This window comes from Staurois parvus, unplaced genomic scaffold (genome assembly GCF_062004578.1).
Source record: "Staurois parvus isolate SC_StPar_1 unplaced genomic scaffold, SC_StPar_1.0 ptg000361l, whole genome shotgun sequence".
Lineage (NCBI taxonomy): Eukaryota > Metazoa > Chordata > Amphibia > Anura > Ranidae > Staurois > Staurois parvus.
In genome coordinates this window covers 19,304,192-19,331,052 of record NW_028318157.1, presented here as the reverse complement: position 1 = coordinate 19,331,052, position 26,861 = coordinate 19,304,192, and the positions used below count along the sequence as shown (strand labels likewise).

Here is a 26,861-nt window from a genome sequence, read left to right as displayed (position 1 = left end):
TCAAGCATCTGGTGTCACTGTTTATTTGGGCCCTGGGTAGACATACAGCAATTACTACTTTTAATACATAGGCAACTGCTAGTGCAAGATAGCAGGATCTCATCACTCCACTACAGCTGGAAGCCTCAAACTCTAAACTAACTAATGGAGACACAAAAGTTGCAACAAAGCTGTGTTGCAAGTTCACAAACCCCACTAAAATTGCTTAAAAATATTTCTGAAGGACCAGCACAAAGTTCTACCCAAACCTACCTGATCTTTTGGATTAGAATATCCTTGAAGCTTGCTCAGAAAGGAGAATAGAATCCTGCAGCTCAAAACTGAAACAAGCAGGAAAACCTCAACCTGTAATAAAACAATTTACATGAGGAAATGTTCGAACAAATATCCCTGCCACCCCTCCTCCCCACCCTGTGACTTTTTACAATATCCGGAGGCATTTGTTTGGAAAGGAACATTGGGATGACTTTTGGCATGTTTCCACTGTGCACTGCCATGGTTAGATTAGTTACTTTGTAGGTCTCCAGTATTTTTTTTTTTTTTTTTTTTTTTGAGAGTTGGTATGTGTCATTGGAAGTGTGCATGTGGCAATAGGCTGCTTCTGTTCAACGTTAACCATCTACAAAGTGTGCTTTGGTTTGTTTGAACTTCCGGAGGCTAGAGACGACATTGTCTGCCAGAGAGAATTTCACCCAATTAAAGTGAATCTGTTACATGTGAAATTCTTAGTACTGAACACCATACTGAACTTTTTCCTTTGTAAAGGTTTTGCCATTCCTGCATATGCAGCAATCTTGGCCCCTTCTATTAAGTCTCTGACTCTAGCAGAAAGCTGCAGAGCCTTGAACTCAACAGTGCTTTGTACCTGCATGTTACAGATTGAAAGTGGACACACCCAGACTGAATTTGGTATTCTACTGCAACATTAATCCAGACACATTGAAAAGACTTGATTGACACCTGTTACTTTATATAGTGAACTCCTGCATGTCCAAGTGCTTGTCTTTGGGACAGATTGCCTTTAAATGTGAAAACACTACTGCCAAGTGCAAGGTATCCACCGTTTCCATATAACTGGTTAAGTGTTTGTTTTGTTTTAAATCCAAGTATAATATTTTGAACTAGTTATCCAGCAGTGCCTTTCCAGGTTTTCATTATGTTCCAAAACTTAAGAATTGTGCACTGAGAGAAATATGCAGTGCAATTTTGACTTAGACTGAAAAAATAAAAACAAAAAACTAGTTGACTTTGCTTACCCTTATTGCAGTTTCACTGGATTTTGGTGGTTTAGATTGATTCACTTGTTTTTGGCTGCCTTGGTCTTTGGGCAGAGACATCGTTTGGTTCTTCGTTAGCCTTTAGACTCTTTCCTTTAAAAGTGACACTACAGATTTGCAAATACATTGAAACAGTAACAGCACATATGGTTTGCTAGTTTCTTTGAAAGATGGACTACTTTGGTCAACAGCAGTTTTATCAGGTTTTTAATTCATAACTTGGGCGTGGATCCTTGTTTGACAACAACTGCAGGCTAGTTGAATACACATCCAGGATTAGTGTATTTTAAACCATATGATCCGTAACAAACATTTGATATATATATAGTTTTGGAGACTCAGGATTGTTTTGTCTCATGGGCACACTCACAAGTTAAACAGAAGGTGAGCTACTCCTTTTCTCGCAGCATCCATTTAATATTGATGTGTAGAATTATGAAATAAGATGAAATTTTTTTTAGTGAGACTTTACTTTAGAAAAAAGTTACAACACTAATACACAACTTATACTACACATTGTACATTTCAGAGAAAAGCTAACAAAATCTGAAGATTAAGCATTTTAACTTCCTCAAACTGATCATACTTGATGGAGGAGAAAACTTACAGGTTAAAAAAGAAAAGATAAATAAAAACAAAATCAAACTCCTCTTAGTAGTCCGCTGGTGGTAAATGCAGAGCAAACGCCACTTTTACTTGTTACAGAATGTCTTTGGTCCATGGTTAAGTTTTTTGCTTTTAGTATCTGCTTCTGCCACCTCCTCTATCAGATCTGCTTCCGCCTCTGCCGCCACCACGGGGAGCACCCCGACTTGAGCTGCTGTATGAATCACGTGGAGGTGGATAGCCTCTATCCATTGGAGGGGGTAGGCCACGATCTTGACGGCCAACTCTGTCACGTCCACTTGAGTACATATCATTTCTGCTGCTTGAGTAACTGTCTCTGCCTCCGTAGCCATCTCGAGAGCTGCCATAATCGTCATAGCGACTGCTTCCACCATATGATGGAGGGGGCCCTCTTGTAGGTGGGGCACTACGTGAGTTACCTGCAGGGTCAATGGTCAGGCAATAGGGCAATACTATGAGTTACATATTACATTTCAATTTGGATATTTGCAGCTGTATGTTAGGGAATCTAGTGGAAAGGTTTGCATGTAAAACAATCTAGTTGGTTGAAATAATAAAAAAAATATATATGAATGAGGCACACTTTTAAGCGATCATCTCATTTGAATTAGAACTCCAGAATAGTAGCTTAGATTGTAGTGGGAGATTTTGCCACATGACATCCAAGGAGTTTCATTTGCTTCACTGGCATAGGGTTTTTGGGGGGGCTCCTGAACAGGACACTAAGGTTGCTGTTGATTTGTAATGAATCTTGCTGTAGCACAATTTAACATTACTCCACGTATGGGTGAAAAGAAAATGGACTTTGGCACACAGTATAACTATTAGGATTCTCTGTGTAATGGATTTTTTTTTTTTTTTAATCTTCAGGAGGGGCAAACATGTATCCTGTAAAACAAAAATGAAGTACAAAAGATAACACCTTACCGTAGGGCTCATAGGAGTCTCTGTAAGAACCGCCACTTGGATGATCAGAGTAGTCTCTATCACGTCCCCCATAGCCATCACGATCACTGAACACAGATGGCAAGTTTAGGTTTCACATTCAAGAACAGTGAATCTAAACTAGTTTACTTAATGAGACTATGGACAAAATACAGGTATAAAAAACCCTCCAAAACAAAAACAAACACCAAAAAAAAAAAAAAACCCAAAAACATACCTATAACCTCTTGATCCATAATCATCACGAGAGCTTGAGTGGCCATAATCCCTATAAGCATAATCTCGTGGAGGCGGTGCATAATCTCTTGAATCTCTGGAGCTGCCATAATCTCTGGAATAACTGGAAGACAATTAAAAGTTGCTTAGGTACCACTACCCCTTTGCTCTGTTTTATGTCAGTTATTTATTCGAACTATGAAGTTTCTGAAGTATCAAGAATTCACCATTGTGTTAGCCTCCATTGTTTCCTAGGGGAGGAAGAGCCTTATCCTTAAACCACCTTCAAGTGATTACGAAAAGGCTTTACAATAACGTGTTCTTAACTGCTGTAGGGTCCCCACCGACACTCTGGGCTCCTCCTCCTCCCTTTCGTGTGCCCCCACAGCAAGCTGCTTGCTATGGGGACACTCGTGCAGGCTCAATCCAGAGCCTGTGTCCATAGACACAGACAGCACAGCTCAGCCATGTCTCAGGATTTGATTAATAGAAAGACATTGGCTCAGCAAAGCATTGATAGCTGATAGAAAAAAAGAGCCACTACAGACTGATGCAGTGCTGGATCAAGTGAGGATTCGGGCAAGTATGAGGAAGGGAGTGTTTAAAAAAAAAAAAAAAAAAAAAGTGTTAGTGCTTTCCTTTCAAGTGGTACTAAAGCCTGGAGAGAAAAACCCTCTCCAATGGTTTCACAGCATTAAAGACATGACAGGCAATCTCCTTCCCACACTGTCTAAAAACAAACTCAATGCGATGTGGGACTTAAGTGGTTCTAACACTAGTTATTTCCCCAATGCATTCCCAGCATTAAGGTAAAAAATTGTTTCTCACATTTTGTGGGAGAACAGTAATGGCCTCCAGTTTCAAACTTTGTGACCTTTCAATGCACCCCAACACTACTATAAAGAAAAGCTGGTCTACAAACGTGTGTGAAAAGCTACTAAACTACGTCTTACCTATCGTAGCGATCCTTTGCACTGTAACCATCATCTCTTGGTGACATGTATTCATCTCTGCGTGATGGCACCGAATCTCTGCGGGGTGGCCCACCATAGCTGTCCCTTTCACGCGACAGCGGAGCTGCATGCAGAAAGTTAATAGGAGGCAAATTACAAGACTGCAAATACTGATGCAAGTTGCCATTTGTTAATCTTTGCAAAAAACCCTGATTTACCTCGTCCACTCATACCACTGCTGCGGATAGGACCAGAAGGGGCAGATCTTTTAGGTGGAGGGCCACCGCTGCGAGGTGGAGGACCTCTTTTAAGTGGCATTCCGCCTCTTGAAGAACCTAAAGTGTTTAACGATACAAAGAAATAAAAACTACATGCATAGGTGGCAACTGTCACCTGTCCCTAGTAAGAGTTTTAAGTGAATGATAAGAGCTCTATGAATTAGCACTAAGGACTGGAAGACATAAGAACCATACAAGATACTTCTACATGAGGTTTAGGATTAACTTCAAATTACAGGTCAAGTATGACCAGGAAAGCGAGACTCTTCTCCATCTACACCTCCTCCCTTGGTCACTTGATAAACTCCCATGGCTTCAATTACCATCTCTATGCTGATGACACGCAAATCTATCTGTCCACCCGTCACCTCACTCCTTCAGTCTCCACTCGCAACGCTAGCCTACTAAGTGACATATCGGCTTGGATGTCACTCCACTTCCTCAAACTCAACCTTTCCAAAACTGAGCTAGTATTCCCCCCCCCCCCACCCCGTGCCACCTCCACTGACTAACTGACCATAAAATATCGATAATCATCAGTCCATCCCCTCATGCTAGGGTACTGGGTGTAATCCTAGACTCCCATCTGTCCTTCCAGCCCCAGATACAATCGCTGACAAAATCATGTAGACTTCACCTCCGAAACATCTCCAAGATACGACCGTTCCTAACCCCGGAAACCACTAAGCTACTTAATCACCCCCTTGTCATATCACACCTCGACTACTGTAACTCCCTCATTGGCCTACCTCTTCGCAGGCTATCCCCACACCAGTCTATCATGAACGCTGCTGCCAGACTCATCCACCTTACTAACCGCTCTGTATCTACCACCCCTCTCTGCCAATCCCTCCATTGGCTCCCAGTTGCCCAACGGAAAATATTCAAAACACTAACAATGACATATAAAGCCGTCCACAACACTGCCCCAACTTACGTAACCGATTTTGTCTCTAAATATCACCCAAACCGTACTCTCCGCAAGACCTACTCTCTAGCTCCCTTATCTCCTCCTCCCATGGTCGTCTCCAAGACTTCTCCAGGGCATCACCCATCCTCTTGAACTCCCTACCTCAATCTATCAGACTATAGCCTACTCTTACTTTTAGACGATCACTGAAAACCTCTCTTCAGGGAAGCCTATCCTGCCCTCTGCTAATACTGGAATCCTCTACTCTTCCAACCACTCCATCCCCCCCCAGTTATTACCTATTGTACCATTCACCCCTCCCTCCTAGATTGTAAGCTCCAAGGAGCAGGGTCCTCAAAGCCCTCCTGTATTGAACTGTATTGTCTCCCACTATAATGTAAAACACTGAGCAAACCGTTGGCGCTATATAAATCCTGTATTATAATAATAGAATGCCTCCAACAGACTAGGTCTAAACAAAAAAACGCATGTATATAAATTCATAGAAAAAAAAATGTAACCTAAAGTTACAAGCAATACCATAATCACCTCCTCTTGACCCTCTAAGACCTCTTGGAGGGCCACGACTTCTTGGTGGAGGTGGTGGCCCACGCCTACTGCCCGCTCCAAAGGACGGCTTTGTGGCTTGCTCCACCTTGATTGGCTTTCCATCAAGTGCCTATAGCGATAAAACATTGTTCTAGTCAGACAGCAGATTGTGAACCTGTAATCACAGTATGTCTACCAACATAAAGTACACAGCTTGCTTAAAAAAAAAAAAAAAAAAAAAAAAAAAAAAAAAAGGTTTTGTTCTTCCACGGAGCTATGGAAAAGCCTTTACGCAGATTTAAATTATTAAAAACACAGGTGCTCTGCTGGCAACCACAAATGACAACACCAGCAGAAAAATGTAAGCCACTGTAAGGACCAACATTACAGCATATAGCAGCAAGTTATACATTAGTATGCAGTCTGGCCAAAGATTGTCTAAAGCTGGTCATACATACTCCCAGCCTGATGCTGTATTCTGACAGCAGAAGATTTCCACACTGTCAGAACACAAATCTGCTGCTGCCAGTTTTTGTCAGCAGTAGTAATTAGACACACAAGCTGGTTTATACTGAATTTGATTAGATACATCTTCAGTATAATCAGACTGACCATGGCTAGATCAAAATTTAGCTGGATCCTGCTAAACTGACTGAATTTTGATCTATGTCCAGCTTTATGCCTTCTGAAAAACAAATCCATCGATCCTCAAATAACTCAACTTGCCCAGGCCAAAAAACTGCATACAATGTCCATCACTTCCTGCCCTCTTAAAAAAGGAAGAATCAATGTAAAAAGGCTAGCCTTTTAGAATTAGCTCAATTCCTCCATCCATGCTAAACAGCATGGACTAAGGAATCTCCACTGCTGGTTGCCATAATCAGACATTGCAAGCTTCTGAAAAGTGACTGTTCCCATTTATATTCAGTCACCATTTGACCACTTTTTTTTTTTTTAAATAAACACACCCAACACCTTCCATTTTTCAAATGGAAAAAGTGTGGAGCCACATGGTGCCGACAGAGCCACCCACAGCTGAAATACAATCTGTTTCCATGGGAAAAATTGAAGTTACATATGGCCAGCACAAGTCTGACATCTTACAGATCCTTTGCATCCATTGCCACAAAGATGGATATAAAACATCTCTATTACGTCCAAACAATTTTACCACCATGCAACTCACCTTTCCATTCAATTCTCTTGCAGCATCCTTGGCATCTGCAGGACTCTCGAATGTGACAAAGGCAAACCCTCTGGATTTATTTGTGTCACGATCTTTCATTAACAGTACTGCAAAGACAAAAAAGGCAATTAAAATAGTTCTATTTCAATAATCAGCAGCACTAGCAAAGCACACAGCATGTAGTGTTCAAAAAGCTCAGAACTTCTTAGAGGACAAATGGGCTCTATCAGCTCAAACCTGATCAACGCCACAAATTCATCATAGCTTGTATTCAACACTGCAGCATGAGACGCTCACCTTCTGATAGACTCACCTTCTGATATACGACCATATTTGCAAAATACTCCTTCCAAAGCCTTCTCTGTTGTCTCAGTGTTCAGGCCACCAATGAACAGTTTTCCAGGACGGTCTGCTTCCAACATTGTTATTTGATCTGTAATTAGAGCAATAAAATTATGAAAAGGTGAAGTTGCTTAATTTGGTTGTAGAACACTATAAAGAAACCCTGCCCACCACCAGTCCCATGACATCCTAGGATACCCACTCCATCGACAATGACCATGTGAACACACTATCAATTCTTTCCAGGCTCCTTTCTTATGGAATGGCATGACAGAACAAAACTCTTCATTGGTCAGCGCGATCTAGCTACTGCTGAGGAATAAGCAGTGTAAGCAATGTACTCCTATACAGCCTACAGCTCTGTTTAGGGACTTAAAATTGACACTGTTATACCAGCTAATGTGAAATATGCAATGTAGATGCATATGGTGTGGATTGCAAAGCATAGCCATTCATTCTAAATTGCATTACAACACAACTATGCTACAGCACAAAGTACATTGTAGTGCAAAACAGCTCAAAGGTAATTCTTCCTGTAATGGGGTGCATCTCAAGTCTGCACATGAATGTGTGTTGTGGTAGGCATTGCAGCTGACCTTTGTCCCACAATTTTCCCAGGATAACATTAAAGTGGGCTCTTTGTCAGGAAAAGAGGACGCTGGAACTTTGCATTGGGTTCAGGCTGCATTCACACATGGGAGTTTTGAAATCGCAGGCAGGATTGTCTTGTGGACAGAATCACCGTTTAGTGTGAATGGGGCTTAAACTTCAAGGCTTGTTCTCACCAGCTGCATTAATCAACAGCACAGAGAAAACAACTGTCTGTTCCTCTGTACACGCGTGTTGTACAAGCATGCAGTATGTCTGCATTATTATGCCGTGCCAAGCATTTCGTCACACCACAGCAATTCCCAACATGTTGCATAAAGGTAGCGCAATTGCTTTTTTTTTTTTTTTTTAAACCAACTTATTTTCTCCATTAAGGTGAATTAAAAAAACAAAACAAAAAAAAAAAACCTTCCATGATCACCTCCTCCCTCCTATCTTGACCCAGCACTGTGCCAGAACACTGCTGCTCTTTTCTCTCTCTCCTCACTGGACATGGAGGCAGCAGTGAGCCATTGGCTACAAATTCCAGAAATGACACGCCCATGGCCCAGCCATTGAACAAATGGGAGCCAAAGTGGTCAGATCACATGACCAGACTGTAAGAGTACAGTCTTAGGCAGAAAAGGTAGGAGGGGGAGGGAACACTTAAAAATAGTTATGTTAACCTTTACCATCAAAAAGGAGTCATTACCAGTGTGTCTAAGTAACACTTTTTTGCGCAACAGCATTCACTTGAAAGGGCTGCCCTACAAACAGCAAAGTAGCTCATGGAGCATGTCACCACATCCGGTATGTACATTTTAAGGGCTGGTTCACATCATAGAAACAGTCCTGATGTCTTTAACCACTAGCCTACAGGGCACTTATACCCCCTTCCTGCCCAGGCCAATTGCCAGCTTTCAGCGCTGTCACACTTTGAATGACAATTGCACAGTCATGCAACACTGTATCCATATGAAATTATCATCGTTTTTTGGTGACAAATAGAGCTTTATTTTGGGGGTATTTAATCACCTCTGGTTTTTTTTTCTTAAACCAAAAACCACTGAAAATTTTGAAAAAAAAAAGTTTTAGTTTTTGTTATAAAGTTTTGTAAATAAGTGATTTTTCTCCTTCACTGATGTACACTGAGGCTGCACTAATGGGCATTGACAGGCATCACTGAAAGGCAGCACACACGGCACTGTTAGGCAGCTCATATGGGCACTGATATGGCACTGGCAGATGGCATGAATGAGCACTGACAGCTGGGGCTGCACAGAATATCAGTGCCCTGATGATCAGTGTACATGTCCCCTCTGAGGAATGCCGATCACCGGCTCTCCTCTTGAGCTGTCAGTGTGACAACTCGTGAGGAGAAAAATTCCGATTACAGGCATTTTCCGATTTACATGTGATCAGCTGTGATTGGACACAGCTGATCATGACTGAGCCGACCTCTTCGGCTCTTTCCGTTGAGTCCGAGGGACAGCGCACTGCCGATTGCTCACAGAGACGCGCATGTGCGGTTAGAATGGGAGGACGTCATAGTACATCCCTGCAGAATGAGAGAACTGCCTTGCGTCCGTCATTTTACTATATGGCGGGCGGGAGGCGGTTAAGCAAGTGTGTTTGACGCATTCCCCCCCCCCCCCCCCCATTTTATTCTTCAATTTAAAGTGGTAGTAAAGGCTAAAAGGTTTTTTTTTACCATTATGCATTCTTGTGTGTGCTGCTGCCCCCACCACCCCCTAATACTTACCTGAGCCTCCCTCATATCATTGGCCGAGACAGCATCGGGAGCCATTAGCTCTCATTGCTGTCAATCACAGCCAGTGAGTGAATTGGGAGAGAACAGGGGGTGGGGCTGAACCATGGCTCTCTGCGTCTTATGGACACAGTAGGGTTCGAAAGCGAGCACACACCATGGCCCCCATAGCAAGTCGCTTACTATTGGTTGCACTGGTCAAGAGGGAGGAGCCAGGAGTGCCATTGGGGTAACCGAGAACCAGTGCTGCTCTGTACAAAGCCATTGCACAGAGCAGCCAAGTATGACTTTCTAAAAAAAAAACAAACCTTTAGAATCATTTTAAGGGTTGGTTCACACCATATGCAGTCTAGTGCATATTCTGCATCAAAAACAATGGAAAGTGTTTAACGCACAGCCTCTTCACACAGGTGCAATCAAAAGTAAAGCACGTAGCATTCTTTCTGTGCGGTACATATCTTCAACAAACAAAAGCCATCAGAAAACACGTCCTCAGTTGGGGAAAAAAAATAAAATAAGCACACATAGAAATGCATCTGGAATGCAGGAATTGTGGCGTGAACTGGCTGTAAATAAGAGTTCACTTTACGTTGTAGTACAGTTCAGAAATAAAATGCAGCATGTTCTACTTTTTCCCTAGAACTTGCCACATTGGTGTTAACTATTATTTCAGGTACTTATATAGCGCCATCAATTTATGCAGCACTTTACATATATATTGTACATTCACATCAGTCCCTAACCCTCAAGGGGTGTACAATCTAAGGTCCCTAGCTTACATTCATACATACACATACTAGGGCCAATTTAGACAGGATCCAGTTAACCTGCCAGCATGTCTTTGGAGTGTGGGAGGAAACCCACGCAGGCACAGGGAGAACATGAAAACTCCAGGCAGGTGGTGCCACGGTTGGGATTCAAACCAACAACCTTCGTACTGTCAGATGGAAGTGCTCTCTATGCTACTGAAAACCGTAGAACATGCTATCCATGGATTTTTTTTTATGCAGAAAAACTGGACTGCATGTGGTAGGAAGCAGCCCTCAACATGTTTTGTCACATTATTATACAGGATTTATATAGCGCTGACAGTTTGCTATATGAAGGGGGACAGTACAATACATGTCAGTACAGAAGGAATGTGAGGGCCCTGCTCATGGAGCTTACAATCTAAAGGAAGGGGGAGCTGGTATAAAAGATGATCACTGTGGGGGATGATCTAATGGAAGTGGCTCAAGTACAGTTCTTAAGTGGAGGTAGGGTAGGCTTCCCTGAATAGGTGAGATTTCAAACACTGTGTTGGGGCTGACTGGACATACTGGGGTACGGAGTTCCAGAGGATGGAAGAGGCTCTGGAGAAGTCCTAGGAGGAGGTAGCGCAACATGTCTGGAGAGAAGCAGGCGATTTGGACAATATCTGCATTTGAGATTGGTGATGTAGCTCGGGGCAGTGTTAACAAATTGCATGTTTCCTAGCCACGTCTGGGGTCCTATTAATGGCACCACAAGCATGATGCGTGTTCTTCATGGGTTCAGAACACAAGGGTGTGAATGGGGCATAGAGCAACAATTTAGGGGAACTTTCAATTAAGTTTATTAAGTGACCTGAGCACTGCAGTATGGAATCACACTGCCCCCCACTGGACACACCGTGGAGGAGCACTACACATGCTCCGCAGTCACTGCTCCCCATACAGAGGTGAGGCCTGGGCCTGCAGACTTTCCCACCAGCCGAGCTCTGTAGAGATCACAGGGCGCCGCACCACATGGACAGTGCGACTTGGGAGGGTTACCTATATCAGGAAGAAGATAGAGCCACAGAAACTATGTAATGCCCCTCTGCGGATGAGGCGAGAGCGTCCCCTACATGGGCAGCAGTGTGCTCTATAAACCTGCCCCCACCCCCTCAGTATCCCAAGCCCCGGACAGCTCACACACAGCCGGCGGCCATTGCGCCCACACACGGGAGACTCCCAGTCACACACAAAATGGCGGCGGAAGAGGAAGCAACGCGGAGAACACGCGGCCTGCCTCCTCCTCACATACGGCCTGTGATAGCTTCTCAGCTACTCCCCTGCGTACTATACCCCGATAATAATACACACCAAACCGTACGAGGCTCACATGTGGCCTACACACAGAATCTTCGTTTACGTGCCGCCCCCGTACTCCCACACTCCCCGCCTTATCGGGAACGCCGCGCCCTGAACGGCTGCTCCCGCCCTTCCTTCCCGCTACAGCCGCTAACTAACTACGCCCGCGGCCTAACATTCCGCCAACTTACCACTTCACTCACTTCTCTCGAACTGCTGCGCAACAAAATGACCGCGGACAAAGAACGTGAGCGCTTTAAATAGGTCTGACGTCATCTCCCCACAACGAGGCTGAGGACCCGGATTTCAGCCTTCAGTGACATCGTGTGTGTGCCGCCTGTAGGGGCGCTGTGCGCCATGAAGGACTAACCTATGCAGCCCACACGTGTAATTAGGCACAACGAATTTACGGGGGAGGTCACTCAGGAAACATGGTCCCGTATACAGAGGAATGAGATCAACAGGGCCAGTTCACACCACGTGCAGACCAGTGCGGGTTTTCTGCTTCATATACGCTTTGGAAAGTAGATTATATGGTTTTCATTGGCATAGTTCACCCACGGCAGTTCCAAGAGAAGTGGAACATGCTGCATTTTTCCTGCTCTGGAACACTTTAAAATGCCTAAAAAACAGACCAGAACACATCAAAAATGCATCAGACCCCAGTACAGAGGGGAAAATAAAAAAGGCAACATGATTGATCCAAAAAGAGCAACCAGGCGGTGCAAACACCCAGTGCATTATCCAAGGTGTAGTAGAAAGTACAAAAGATGAAAACATACAGACATGGTTTACAAACATGCTAAGTATGGAGATGGCCACAACAGTGAGCAGGATATTCCAGCTGTCAGCGTGGTCTGTCAGGGCTCTGAGGAAAGGGACTCGTCCCCGAAAACGCGTCAGCAAGCGGAGCACGTGGACAGCCAGAATATCCTGCCCACTGTTGTGGCCATCTCCATTTCCACACTTAGCTTTACAAACATGCTATGTCTGGGAGTATGTTTTCGTCTTGTAGACTTACTAATACCCCTTGGATAATGCACTAGGTGTTTGCGCCACCTGTTTGCTCTTTTTCCAGTTGTTGATTTCCCTGTCTGAGGAGGACGGCATCCCCGAAACGCTATCCATAGGCCACCTTTTTGCCTTAGTTCCCCTGGCTTCACTTTGACAGTTGATTCCTGGAGAGTGCACACTGTCATCTGGATTGATCCAGTAATGCTTTAAAAATGCAACAAAAACACCGGAATGCATTAAAACTGCACATGTAGAAACTTATCCACAACAGATCTGGAGTGTATTTTTGTGGTGTGAACCGGCCCTCAGTGTATGTCCAGACAAACGGTTTATCTTTATTTTCTGCCGTCTGTTGGGGAGATTTCTCCTCACTTGTTTCCAGAGAAGCTGTAGGATAGGAAGTGAGAGGAATTCACCTCATAGGCCCCTTTCACACCAGTATTCTGATCGGACCCTCCATTCTCCTCTATGGAGTAGCGGGTGTAAATGGACATGTGTCCGTGGACAGACCCTCACTGAGCAAGTCTGTCCCGTGTGAAAGGGGCCTTAGGCAGTTGGAATTAGAAAACTGGAAGACTGAAGCAGGACTAAATCCACAGATTTTGTTTCCAAAAACAGTAACTTTGCAGTCATGCCAAGATTGGTCATTGTCAGTGACTTGTGCTCTCCACTGATGTTTGGTGTCATAACCCATAGCAACCACAGATCAAACAGGCTAAGATGGCAGCCTCCTTGGCTGTAAAGGAGAGGAGGGCTTAGTTCCACATTAAGGGCGCATGGATAGTGAGAGGCACAAATGTTCCTGTGGTCAGGGAGCTGCAGGCAGGGCGTACAGCTGGCCTTAGAAGTAAATGGCTGTGTGCGTCTGTACTTGTGTGAACACCACTGCTCACATCAGGAGGACAAGATCCAGAGAAAGGTTAGGTGGGCTAGCTGGGTCATACAGACGAAGGCAGAAGTGGCAGGTTTGGTCGCAGGCTAATAGGAACCAGATGCTAAGCTAGCCTTGTGACGATCGCGGCATCAGACCTCCAACCCTTCTCACCAAACTCGTGACCGAAGGATTAGCCAATCTAAAACCGCGCTATCACGTGCGTAACAATGCCACGCCCAGCTGCACCCTGCACAAAGATTTTCCAGCTACTGGACCACAATCGATGTACCTTCAGCCTGAGAGCGATTGTTACTGGATCGGGTTAATTATGCAATTAACCCTTCACACTGCCACCACCTCCTTTTTGTACAGAGAAAGAGGAAACTCGGCAATGTTAGCATTAACACTATGATGTTTGAATAATTGTTTGTATACACACTGTCACCGCAGACAGATGTATGCAGACGTTTTAAAACACACAGTAGCGCTCTTCAGAGACAGGGGTTCTTAGTTTGCATTAAAGAGCTTTAGAAACAGTTCAGCGCTTTCAGAAAGTAAGATTTATTACTAAAAGGTCAAAAGGGTGCAATAAAAATATTTACAGAAAAAGATGTAGCCAATATATATATAAATATACCGAGAGCAATAGCACAGCAAAGAGATAACAATAAGAAGTTTAGAGAGATAGAGTACTTGACAAAAGTCCTGGGTTAAGTAGAGCAAGTTTCCTGAGCCAAAAGGGTACCTTATCTCCCAAAGTTGGTTCCGATGTTAAAAGGGAGGATTCTTCAACTTCCAACATGACCTACTCAACCTAACTTAACTCTCTGCTCCAAGCATAACAGCCTTTCTAGGAACTCAGCAGGGTGTCTCCTTGAAGCAGAGAACCAATCGCCTCATTTGGGGAGGGTGTTGCAGGCAGAGACACAAGCTAGAACCAAAATCCCTCGCAGTTTATATCATGATCCACAACGTACCCTAGGTGCATGTAGCAGCCTTGCCACTAGTGGATTAATATGCAGAAGCATCTGCTGAACGTCTAGATATTAAATATGACATACCTGCTTGGGACGGTTAAGGCGATATAATTTTCTGCTCTCCTGTAGCTCTCATATAGGGGGTGTAATATATCAGCCGACTTGTATTAAAGTGACTGATCTGAATATATGCCTGGTTTTCCTGTAAGTCTTCCATATCTACAGATATAAAATTATATGGAAAAGTGGGTTTTTAAATGTAAGTCTGTTTTACAGCTTGCTGGAATGTCTTTGAAGCCCAGTGAAGGACTGGTTTATGGCTTTACAATCCTTTTCCAAGCAAGAGACTCACAGACATATGGGGGCTGGGCTAATTGGGGTTTATAACCATGAGCTCCCCCACTGTGCCCGATTGCCTGTGATCTCTGTCATCATACAGACCACATGTCACTCAACTGAGAGGGACGGGGGATTGGAGGGAAGCTGATTTGGGAGTAGAAATGATACAAGATGGAGGCCTTTGCCAAAATGGAGGTTCGCATCCATCTCTGTACGTACAATTGCTACAAGCCTTCTCAACCAGGGTGCTCAGACGCCGTGGGGTGCCTTGAGGTTTCTTGAGGGGTGCCTTGGAAAAATGTCTAAAAATTGGCCAAAACGTATACAAGCCATCGGGGGGAACACGCCTGCCTTTTAGTTACACAAAGTCACAGGTTTTCATTGAGGGCCATTACGACCTTCTAGCTGCCGGTGTCCTGACAACCAATGACCTCATCAGTTGATAAGGCGGATGTTGGTTGCCTGCACAGCATCCTAGTTTGACCCTCCCCTGCCCCTCTCCATCAGTGCTGGGGTCACATTAGCTGAGTGATGGAGGAAAACTGAGGGAGAAGAGAAACACTGGAATACTGGTCAGTACCAGTATGCAAAAGTGTATTTGCTTAGGAAGAATAAATCACCTCTAATGTTGGGTGTCCTACATGTGTGGATGTTGCTGCGTTATATAAAACTATTAGAATAGTTTCTCACATTTTAGAATGGGATACCTCAGGACTGTCCATAATTTTAAAGGGTGCCTTGACTGAAAAAAGGTTGAGAAACACTGTGCTAAGCAATGTGTCCACGCCACATTGCAGTTTATATAGGCCATTTGGCGCAACACCAGTGCTGAGTGTGGACACGCTCTCGCACATCAGTGCACCAGATTGTAGAATGTATGGCCAGCGTAAAACCCATTACACCTTTTATTGCTGTCTGTATCCCCTCTGGGGAGATTCACCCTTCTATTTGTATTGGTGACCACTGTCACTGAGACAGAAAGCAAAAAGAAATCCACAATTTTACAGCTGTCACCAGAACAAGAGGTGAGCATAAACCTTTCAATGGGAACACCTGTTCAGGTGACGGTCTAATGCCTAGTACACATAGGGGTTGATTTACTAAAGCTAGAGAGTGCGAAATCAGACTCACTTCTGCATAGAAACCAATCAGCTTCCAGGTTTTACACCCCAGTCACAACGGGTGCGACTTGACATGTGATTTGCAAATCGTATGCCAAGTTGCATCCTATTGTCCGCTATTAGAGCGGTCATATCGGCACGGTTCTGACTTGGTTGGAGCCGCACCCATTTCTAAAGTAGTGCATGCACTACTTTTGTTGCGATTTGCATAGACATCTGTGTCAGATGTCTTGCAAATCGCAACTGAAATCGGCAGGTCATCTGATTTTGAAATCGTGCGACGTTCCTGTAAGTTGCACGATTTCAAAATCGGCTTTGATGTGACCAGGGTGTTATTGTCAAAGTTTAATTGACCAAGCTGAGGTTAGATGCTGATTGGCTACCATGCCAGCTGCATCAAATTCTGACTGCACCAGTTTTAGTAAATCTACCCAACAATGAAATAACGTGAAAATATCAGAAAGGACAAATACGAACATTATCCTTGTACAACAGAAGGAACGGTTTACGTGTAATTAGTATAGTATTTGTACGAAAAAAATCAAGTGACCATGCTCAGAGACTGTGCATGCTCAGAGATGGTGGAATACATTGCATTACCATACAATACATTACTTCCGAAGTTGTATTCTCCTACAAGAATTGTTGTAACTTTAGTAACTGATTGGTTTTCGATATGAGACTAGTAGAGATGAGCGAATCGAACATGACGAAGTGGAATTCGTTTCGAAGATTAGGAAATATTCGATTCGCGCCGAATCCGAAAATTAGCAAACTTCGGATGCACGAATCGAATTTTCCCAAAAATGGCGGCGACATGTGTGGCGACGGAGCGGGGATCTCTGGGAAGGCGCGCAGACAAGGCGCGCTGACCCATAATGCATTCATTCATGACATGTGATCGCATTAGCCAATCAGCAGCCAGCCAGCCAGCACTGTGTAATGGTGGAGCTATAAATCGCGGCCATCTTAGAATTCTCCATTAGCCTCCGGTCATTCAAGAGAGACAGACCTCTGTGTATTAGGGACAGAGTTAGGGCCACAGAGACTTTAGGGCCACAGAATCGTTACTTAGGGACACAGAATCGTTACTTAGGGACACAGAATCGTTACTCAGGGACACAGAATTGTTACTCAGGGACACAGAATTGTTATTCAGGGACACAGAATCGTTACTCAGGGTCAGACACAGAATTGTTACTCAGGGACACAGAATTGTTACTCAGGGACACAGAATTGTTACTCAGGGACAGACACAGAATTGTTACTGAGGGACACAGAATTGTTACTCAGGGACACAGAATTGTTACTCGGGGACACAGAATCGTTACTCGGGGACACAGAATCGTTACTCGGGGACACAGAATCGTTACTCGGGGACACAGAATCGTTACTCAGGGACACAGAATCGTTACTCAGGGACACAGAATTGTTACTCAGGGACACAGAATTGTTACTCAGGGACAGACACAGAATTGTTACTCAGGGACACAGAATTGTTACTGAGGGACACAGAATCGTTACTCAGGGACACAGAAATGTTACTCAGGGACACAGAATTGTTACTCAGGGACACAGAATTGTTACTCAGGGACAGACAAAGAATAGTTACTCAGGGACACAGAATTGTTACTGAGGGACACAGAATCGTTACTGAGGGACACAGAATCGTTACTCAGGGACACAGAATCGTTACTCAGGGACACAGAATTGTTACTCAGGGACACAGAATCGTTACTCAGGGACACAGAATCGTTACTGAGGGACACAGAATCGTTACTGAGGGACACAGAATCGTTACTCAGGGACACAGAATCGTTACTCAGGGACACAGAATCGTTACTGAGGGACACAGAATCGTTACTCAGGGACACAGAATCGTTACTCAGGGACACAGAATTGTTACTCAGGGACACAGAATTGTTACTCAGGGACAGACACAGAATCGTTACTCAGGGACACAGAATCGTTACTGAGGGACACAGAATCGTTACTGAGGGACACAGAATCGTTACTCAGGGACACAGAATTGTTACTCAGGGACACAGAATCGTTACTGAGGGACACAGAATCGTTACTCAGGGACACAGAATCGTTACTCAGGGACACAGAATCGTTACTGAGGGACACAGAATCGTTACTGAGGGACACAGAATCGTTACTCAGGGACACAGAATCGTTACTCAGGGACACAGAATCGTTACTCAGGGACACAGAATCGTTACTCAGGGACAGACACAGAATCGTTACTCAGGGACACAGAATCGTTACTGAGGGACACAGAATTGTTACTCAGGGACACAGAATTGTTACTCAGGGATACAGAATTGTTACTCAGGGACACAGAATTGTTACTCAGGGACAGACACAGAATTGTTACTCAGGGACACAGAATTGTTACTCAGGGACACAGAATTGTTACTGAGGGACACAGAATCGTTACTCAGGGACACAGAATCGTTACTCAGGGACACAGAATCGTTACTCAGGGACACAGAATTGTTACTCAGGGACAGACACAGAATTGTTACTGAGGGACACAGAATCGTTACTGAGGGACACAGAATCGTTACTCAGGGACACAGAATCGTTACTCAGGGACACAGAATCGTTACTGAGGGACACAGAATCGTTACTGAGGGACACAGAATCGTTACTCAGGGACACAGAATCGTTACTCAGGGACACAGAATTGTTACTGAGGGACACAGAATCGTTACTCAGGGACACAGAATCGTTACTCAGGGACACAGAATTGTTACTCAGGGACACAGAATCGTTACTCAGGGACACAGAATCGTTGAATTAAAGAGTATGTCAGACAACACGCAGAGGAGTGGCAGAGGAGGCAATGTTTGAGGAGCGAGCAGACGTGGCAGCAGAGGAAGGGGTCGAGGCAGCACTAGTCGCAGCCAGAGGACAGTGCTCCCGGTGTCATCCAGCGGTCGTGTCTCCACCGACAACCCTGCCGTCATCGATTGGTTGGCTCAGTCGTCTTCCTCTTCCCAGGTCACCTCTGACACCTACAGCCAACGGTCGGTGGGTACGTCAGACACAACCGTTAGTTGGCATGGCCCGGGAGCAAGCCCACTGAAATCACATGTCCTCTACCTGCCCCTGTCCTTTGGTGTTCCCTCACCAAGCGAAGTATCGCATGCTGTGGGCTCAGCCCCACTGTACAGTGAGGAAGAGCTAACAGAGGGCGGTCAGGAACGGGGGGAGACATCCGCCTCTTCAGCAGCCAGGCGAAGAAGTACTGGCGAGGAGAGTTGCTCGGTAGCCGGTCTAGAGACAGGTCTGTCTCCTGACCCACACGCAGCCGAGGGGGCTAGTAGTGAGACGGAGACCCTAATTGATGATGATGAGGCTGATCGCACTTGGCAGCCTCGTCGTCATCAGGCTATTGCTTCCGCATCATCAGGAGAAGAGGGTGGCAGCTTGGCAGCGAGCAAAACAGTCGGTGGGTTGCCCAGGAGGCAGCAGGGTCGCAGCAGTGTCAGTGGAGGCAAACGGCCACGGAGTAGAGCACCAGCTCCACTGCAGCCTACCACCACGGCCAGTAGTGGTGCCGGTGTGCACGGAGGAAGTAGCAGTCAGCCAGTGAGGAGTAGCGGGGGCAAAGTTTCCTACTCGGCGGTGTGGCAATTTTTCGTCAAGCCGCCCGAGGAAGTAAACGTAGCCGTATGTCGACTATGTGGCCAGAAAGTCAAGCGTGGCCAGGGGGCCCATGTTGGGACTACAGCGTTGCGTCAGCATATGCAGCGTCGCCATTCGGTGGCCTGGGAAAACCGTGATAAAGATACGGCGGTTCTGCCTGCCCCAGCCCCCGCTCCATCACCCGCTCCGTTACTTGCTCCGTCACCCGACGTCAATCGCCCTCTATCAGCCAGTCAAGGCTCCAACACCTCTGCTGAGGGGAGTTGTCGCTCGTTGGCATCTTCCGCTCGTTCAGATGCTCCTTCTCCTGCTACTCCTCTTCACGGATTCCGTCAGCAGTCTATCTTGGAATCCGTTTCCAAGAGACAACAGTTTGCGAGCACGCACCCGACGGTGCAGAAGCTGAACGTCCTCCTGTCCAAGTTGCTGGTGCTGCAGTCCCTCCCTTTCCAAGTGGTGGACTCAGCACCTTTCCGAGAAATGATGGCTTGTGCCGAGCCGCAGTGGAGAGTGCCAAGCCGGCATTTCTTCGCCAAAAAGGCAGTGCCAGCCCTGCATTCACATGTAGAAGAGATGGTGGGCCAGTCTTTGAGCATGTCGGTCTCTGCCAAAGTGCACGGCAGCGCCGACGTGTGGAGCTGTAACTACGGTCAGGGACAGTACATGTCATTTACGGCCCACTGGGTGAACGTGGTGCCGGCACAGCCGCACCAGCAACTTGGACAGGTCACGCCGCTTTTGTCTCCACGTTTGCACGTCCTTGGTCCAGCAAAGATGTCCGCCTCTACCACCTCTTCTTCTGCCGTGTCCTCAGCCGCCACCCCCGTGCCAAGTCCCATTACCCGACCGGCATATCACATGTGCAGGGCGCAACGGTGTCACGCTGTGCTGCACCTGGTATGCCTTGGCGAACGTAGTCACACAGGGGAGGAACTTCTGAGTGTAATGAACAGAGAAATTGACAGATGGCTGTCTCCGCGCAAACTGAAAATCGGAACCATGTTGACTGACAACGGAAAGAACATGGTGTCTGCTCTGCGTCAAGGAAGGTTGTGCCAAGCGCCATGCATGGCTCACGTGTTCAATCTGGTTGTCAAGCGGTTCCTAAAATCCACCATCCCACTGCAAGACATCCTTAAAATGTCACGTAAACTTTGCATGCATTTCAGCCATTCCTACACCGCAAAGCACACCCTCCTTGAGCTGCAGCGGCAGAACGGAATTCCACAGCATCGCCTGATCTGCGACGTTGCAACAAGGTGGAATTCAACCCTACATATGTTAGACCGCCTTTACGAACAGCGAAAGGCCATCACCGATTTCCTGATGTTACAAGCGGATAAAGGTACTCCCCTGTGTAACTTAGATGTCAGCCATTGGCAGCTCATGCGTGACACCTGCCGCTTGCTCAGGCCCTTTGAGGAGGCCACGCTATTCGTGAGTCGGCAGGACTATGGGATGAACGACGTCATTCCTCTGTTGCACATCCTGGAACAAATGCTGTTAACAATGGCTGGTCAGGGTGCGGTAGACGTGGCGCACAGATCTCAACGCCACATGACCCCTGTGGGGGCAGGACAGGAAGAAGAGGAGGAGGTAGAGGAGGACATTGGTGCTCAGGAATTATTGAGTGAAATGGGTGGTTTTTCCACTCAGCGGACAGGAGTGGAGGAGCAGGAGCATCTGGTAGAGGAGGAGGAGGAGACAGAGGACCCAGACGCACCATGGCAGTATGCTGTGGAGATGGAGGCAGGGAGTCCCTCGCATTCCTTGGCACAAATGGCCCATAGCATGCTCGGTTGCTTGCGTAGCGACAGCCGAATAATAACCATCAGACAGAGGGATGACTTTTGGCTGTCCACCTTGTTGGACCCTCGCTACCGTTCAAAAATGGTGGCCTTTTTCACACCTGCTGAGAGGGAGGCCAAAATAACGTACTATAAAAACCACCTATGTAGTCAGTTGGTCTCTGCCTTTCTGCGCCAACGTCCATCCTCAGACACTGTGGGCCCTGTGCGCTCGCGTTCCGCTGCCATGGCAGCAGGGGAGGGGTGGGGTGGTAGGAGCAGTGGCAGCTCCACCAGCAGCGGCTGCCTCAGTCTGCAGTCGATGATGAGTAGCTTTCTTCACCAGCGCAGTGAGGAAACTACTAACCAGCCGCAGCAGCAGCAGCATCAGGTGGACCTGGAGCAGGACCTCAAACAACAGGCTTGGGCCTACTTGGACAGCACCCTGCCAACCGAGGTAGACAATCCCCTTGACTACTGGGCAACGAAACTTGACCTTTGGCCCCAACTAGCTGAATTTGCCCTTGAAAAGCTGTCATGCCCGGCCAGTAGCGTGGCATCGGAGCGCGTGTTTAGTGCGGCAGGAGGTATTGTAACTCCGCGGAGGACACGACTGTCCACCCAAAGTGTGGAGAGACTCACGTTTGTGAAAATGAATCAGGCGTGGATTAGTCTGGATTTCAAACCACCAGTTCCTGACACAACTGACTAAATCCGCCATGAATCATGCCCCAAACATGTTATTATTTTTAACATAGGCCTCTGTATGGCCTTCAATTTAAGCTGCTTACGCTTCGCCACTCTGCCATGGGCCCCTGTACCGCCTCCTCTTGCTGCTGCCAGGTCCAGAGTGTGTCATGGGTCCCTGTACGGCCTCCCATTGCTGCTGTCTCCATCGCCACACTCTGCCATGTGCCACTTTCAGGTCTCCTCACACTGCTGGTGGGTTCCATTTTGTCATAGGGTGCTGGCAGATTACGGGCCTCCCATTGCTGCTGCCAGGCCCGTAATCTGCCATGGGCCCCCGTACCGACTCCTCATGCTGCTGCCAGGCCCGTAATCGGTCATGGGCCCCTGTACCGCCTCCTCATGCTGCTGCCAGGTCCAGAGTGTGTCATGGGTCCCTGTACGGCCTCCCATTGCTGCTGTCTCCATCGCCACACTCTGCCATGTGCCACTTTCAGGTCTCCTCACACTGCTGGTGGGTTCCATTTTGTCATAGGGTGCTGGCAGATTACGGGCCTCCCATTGCTGCTGCCAGGCCCGTAATCTGCCATGGGCCACCGTACCGACTCCTCATGCTGCTGCCAGGCCCGTAATCTGTCATGGGCCCCTGTACCGCCTCCTCATGCTGCTGCCAGGTCCAGAGTGTGTCATGGGTCCCTGTACGGCCTCCCATTGCTGCTGCCAGGCCCGTAATCTGCCATGGGCCCCCGTACCGACTCCTCATGCTGCTGCCAGGCCCGTAATCTGTCATGGGCCCCTGTACCGCCTCCTCATGCTGCTGCCAGGTCCAGAGTGTGTCATGGGTCCCTGTACGGCCTCCCATTGCTGCTGTCTCCATCGCCACACTCTGCCATGTGCCACTTTCAGGTCTCCTCACACTGCTGGTGGGTTCCATTTTGTCATAGGGTGCTGTATGGCCTCCCATTGCTGCTGCCAGGCCCATAATCTGCCATGGGCCCCCGTACCGACTCCTCATGCTGCTGCCAGGCCCGTAATCTGTCATGGGCCCCTGTACCGCCTCCTCATGCTGCTGCCAGGTCCAGAGTGTGTCATGGGTCCCTGTACGGCCTCCCATTGCTGCTGTCTCCATCGCCACACCCTGCCATGTGCCACTTTCAGGTCTCCTTACACTGCTGGTGGGTTCCATTTTGTCATAGGGTGCTGGCAGATTACGGGCCTCCCATCGCTGCTGCCAGGCCCGTAATCTGCCATGGGCCCCCGTACCGACTCCTCATGCTGCTGCCAGACCCGTAATCTGTCATGGGCCCCTGTACCGCCTCGTCATGCTGCTGCCAGGTCCAGAGTGTGTCATGGGTCCCTGTACGGCCTCCCATTGCTGCTGTCTCCATCGCCACACTCTGCCATGTGCCACTTTCAGGTCTCCTCACACTGCTGGTGGGTTCCATTTTGTCATAGGGTGCTGGCAGATTACGGGCCTCCCATTGCTGCTGCCAGGCCCGTAATCTGCCATGGGCCCCCGTACCGACTCCTCATGCTGCTGCCAGGCCCGTAATCTGTCATGGGCCCCTGTACCGCCTCCTCATGCTGCTGCCAGGTCCAGAGTGTGTCATGGGTCCCTGTACGGCCTCCCATTGCTGCTGCCAGGCCCGTAATCTGCCATGGGCCCCCGTACCGACTCCTCATGCTGCTGCCAGGCCCGTAATCTGTCATGGGCCCCTGTACCGCCTCCTCATGCTGCTGCCAGGTCCAGAGTGTGTCATGGGTCCCTGTACGGCCTACCATTGCTGCTGTCTCCATCGCCACACTCTGCCATGTGCCACTTTCAGGTCTCCTCACACTGCTGGTGGGTTCCATTTTGTCATAGGGTGCTGTATGGCCTCCCATTGCTGCTGCCAGGCCCGTAATCTGCCATGGGCCCCCGTACCGACTCCTCATGCTGCTGCCAGGCCCGTAATCTGTCATGGGCCCCTGTACCGCCTCCTCATGCTGCTGCCAGGTCCAGAGTGTGTCATGGGTCCCTGTACGGCCTCCCATTGCTGCTGTCTCCATCGCCACACTCTGCCATGTGCCACTTTCAGGTCTCCTCACACTGCTGGTGGGTTCCATTTTGTCATAGGGTGCTGGCAGATTACGGGCCTCCCATTGCTGCTGCCAGGCCCGTAATCTGCCATGGGCCCCCGTACCGACTCCTCATGCTGCTGCCAGGCCCGTAATCTGTCATGGGCCCCTGTACCGCCTCCTCATGCTGCTGCCAGGTCCAGAGTGTGTCATGGGTCCCTGTACGGCCTCCCATTGCTGCTGCCAGGCCCGTAATCTGCCATGGGCCCCCGTACCGACTCCTCATGCTGCTGCCAGGCCCGTAATCTGTCATGGGCCCCTGTACCGCCTCCTCATGCTGCTGCCAGGTCCAGAGTGTGTCATGGGTCCCTGTACGGCCTCCCATTGCTGCTGTCTCCATCGCCACACTCTGCCATGTGCCACTTTCAGGTCTCCTCACACTGCTGGTGGGTTCCATTTTGTCATAGGGTGCTGTATGGCCTCCCATTGCTGCTGCCAGGCCCGTAATCTGCCATGGGCCCCCGTACCGACTCCTCATGCTGCTGCCAGGCCCGTAATCTGTCATGGGCCCCTGTACCGCCTCCTCTTGCTGCTGCCAGGTCCAGAGTGTGTCATGGGTCCCTGTACGGCCTCCCATTGCTGCTGTCTCCATCGCCACACTCTGCCATGTGCCACTTTCAGGTCTCCTCACACTGCTGGTGGGTTCCATTTTTTCATAGGGTGCTGTATGGCCTCCCATTGCTGCTGCCTCCACCGCCACACTGTGGCTCCACACTCTGGTTTTGGCCCCGTGACTGCCCAAATGAGTGAAGTGTGCGGTGATTCTAAGATCGACGGCACTCATCTGCATGTCATACTGACTGACAGTATTATTTCTCTTCCCCAGCAGACTCCAAGGGCATTTAAATTAAAGGTACAGTGTTCTGCACTAATATAAAGGCTCTCTGAAGCCTAGAAACACCCTTTTTATAAGTTAAATTCGCAGCGAATATATTCGACTCGAATCGAATTTATTCCGCGAATTCGCCGAATCAGCCGAATCGAATTTTTGAATAATTCGCTCATCTCTAGAGACTAGCATGCAAGAAAAAAAACCCCATGCAGGCACAGGGAGAACAAGCAAACTACAGGCAGGTGGTGCTGTGGCTGGGATTCAAACCAGCAACCCTACTACTGCTAAGCAGAAGTGCTAACCATTTAGCCACTGTGCTGTCCAGTTTTTAATTTTACCATCAACTGTGTAGTGTAGGGTGCCTGCCTGACTGGATACAAATTAAATGGATTGTTTATGCTTGTCTATATATTACATAATTTTGGTTCATTGAAATGAAATTTCACAGAAATTGTATGGTTAGGTCATATAATGTATTGCCAGCATAACAAGGGAATTCCCATAAAGCCAGCCATATATGGATCAAAATTAGGCAGGTTCAGTGGCAGCTGGCTGAATTTTGATCAATGCATGGGCACCCTGGTTGCACAGAAGCAGGGGCGGACTGACCATTTGGAAACTCGGGCACTGCCCGAGGGCCCGGGGTCAGTAGGGGGCCCCATGAGATGCCCCTGGTAATTTTTCATAGGCTTTTTTGAGTTTAGGCAAGGACACAGGGGCCCCATGATCCCCTATTGCCCGGGGGCCCCATGAGTTGTCAGTCCGCCCCTGCACAGAAGTCAGTCTATCAATTGACTTCTGTACAACCACCCTGTTGGGTTTTTCCAGAATGATCAGTGCCACTGGCTATAGCTGGCAACACTGACCATTATGTTCTGATGGCAGAGAACACAATAGTACAGCGGGAGCGATTCCCTCATCTACATTGAATGTGTGGATGGGGGAATCGGCACATTTTTTTTTTCCGTTAATCCCACCGATTGAACTACAAAAAAAAAAAAAAAAAGTTAGTGTATGGGCTTCCTAACTTTGGCCTCATTCATACAGCAAACAAATGCAAGACTGAAAGTGACTACAGCTGCCACCAGTGTTGGGATGTAATTACACTGCCAGTGCTATGATTGCCTTTCTACAATATGGGTGATTAGCAGCTGCCTGGTCTGTCCATACTGTATCTATTGAGTGTCACCTTCATCTTGGGTGTCGCCCAGTTCCAAGGAGAAGACTCCCATGTCAGATCTGCAATTGAATAGGCAGCTATTGAGTATTGGTATTACCTTTGGTTCACATATATGCGGCCATGCAGGCCGTGTTTTGTATGAGCACATGCCCCGTGACACGCAGGGAACAAATCCCTGCACTTCTTCCGAAAACGCAGCCCGCATGGGAACCTCGGTTCCCAGTACGGTTGCGTTTTCCAGTGCGGGCGGCTTCCCATTAGAACTAATGGCACCTGCCCACGGGTCCACATTCCTCTGTGCGGGAGGAACGGCTGCACGGATTTTCGTGCACATTCACAGTGGCACCACCTGCACAGATGTGAACCTAGCCTTAATCATTGTCAAAGGAAACGGCTTCTTTTATTTAATCATAGTGGAAACAATTTGTGACTTAGAGCTTGGGCTCATAGAAGGAAGGCGAATGCAAAGTCACTCTGAAATTAAGAGGCTATTTACAATATGAATACTCAAAGCAGAGTGTGAAAAAACATGATCCCAGATAG

The 26,861-nt window shown here is 47.5% G+C and overlaps 1 protein-coding gene and 1 non-coding gene across 3 annotated transcripts; both read right to left on the bottom strand.

Moving 5' to 3' along the window:
- Positions 1–1,467: 1,467 nt before the first annotated feature.
- Positions 1,468–12,049, bottom strand: RBMX (RNA binding motif protein X-linked). Of its 2 annotated transcripts, XM_089684991.1 has the most exons (9): positions 11,924–12,049; positions 7,255–7,374; positions 6,942–7,048; positions 5,747–5,885; positions 4,237–4,353; positions 4,019–4,142; positions 3,067–3,189; positions 2,832–2,917; positions 1,468–2,323 (listed from the first exon to the last, which is right to left on the bottom strand). In XM_089684991.1, the coding sequence occupies exons 2-9, from the start codon at positions 7,361–7,363 to the stop codon at positions 2,016–2,018; spliced, it is 1,113 nt and encodes a 370-aa protein (XP_089541117.1). In that variant the 5' UTR covers positions 7,364–7,374; positions 11,924–12,049; the 3' UTR covers positions 1,468–2,015. The 2 variants fall into 2 exon arrangements, with proteins under 2 accessions (XP_089541117.1, XP_089541116.1); XM_089684990.1 differs by lacking the exon at positions 11,924–12,049 and having other exon boundaries at positions 5,756–5,885.
- On the bottom strand, positions 7,133–7,206 carry LOC149456538 (small nucleolar RNA SNORD61). Its single transcript, XR_016313878.1, has one exon. It is a non-coding gene; the product is annotated as a small nucleolar RNA SNORD61 (small nucleolar RNA).
- Positions 12,050–26,861: the final 14,812 nt, after the last annotated feature.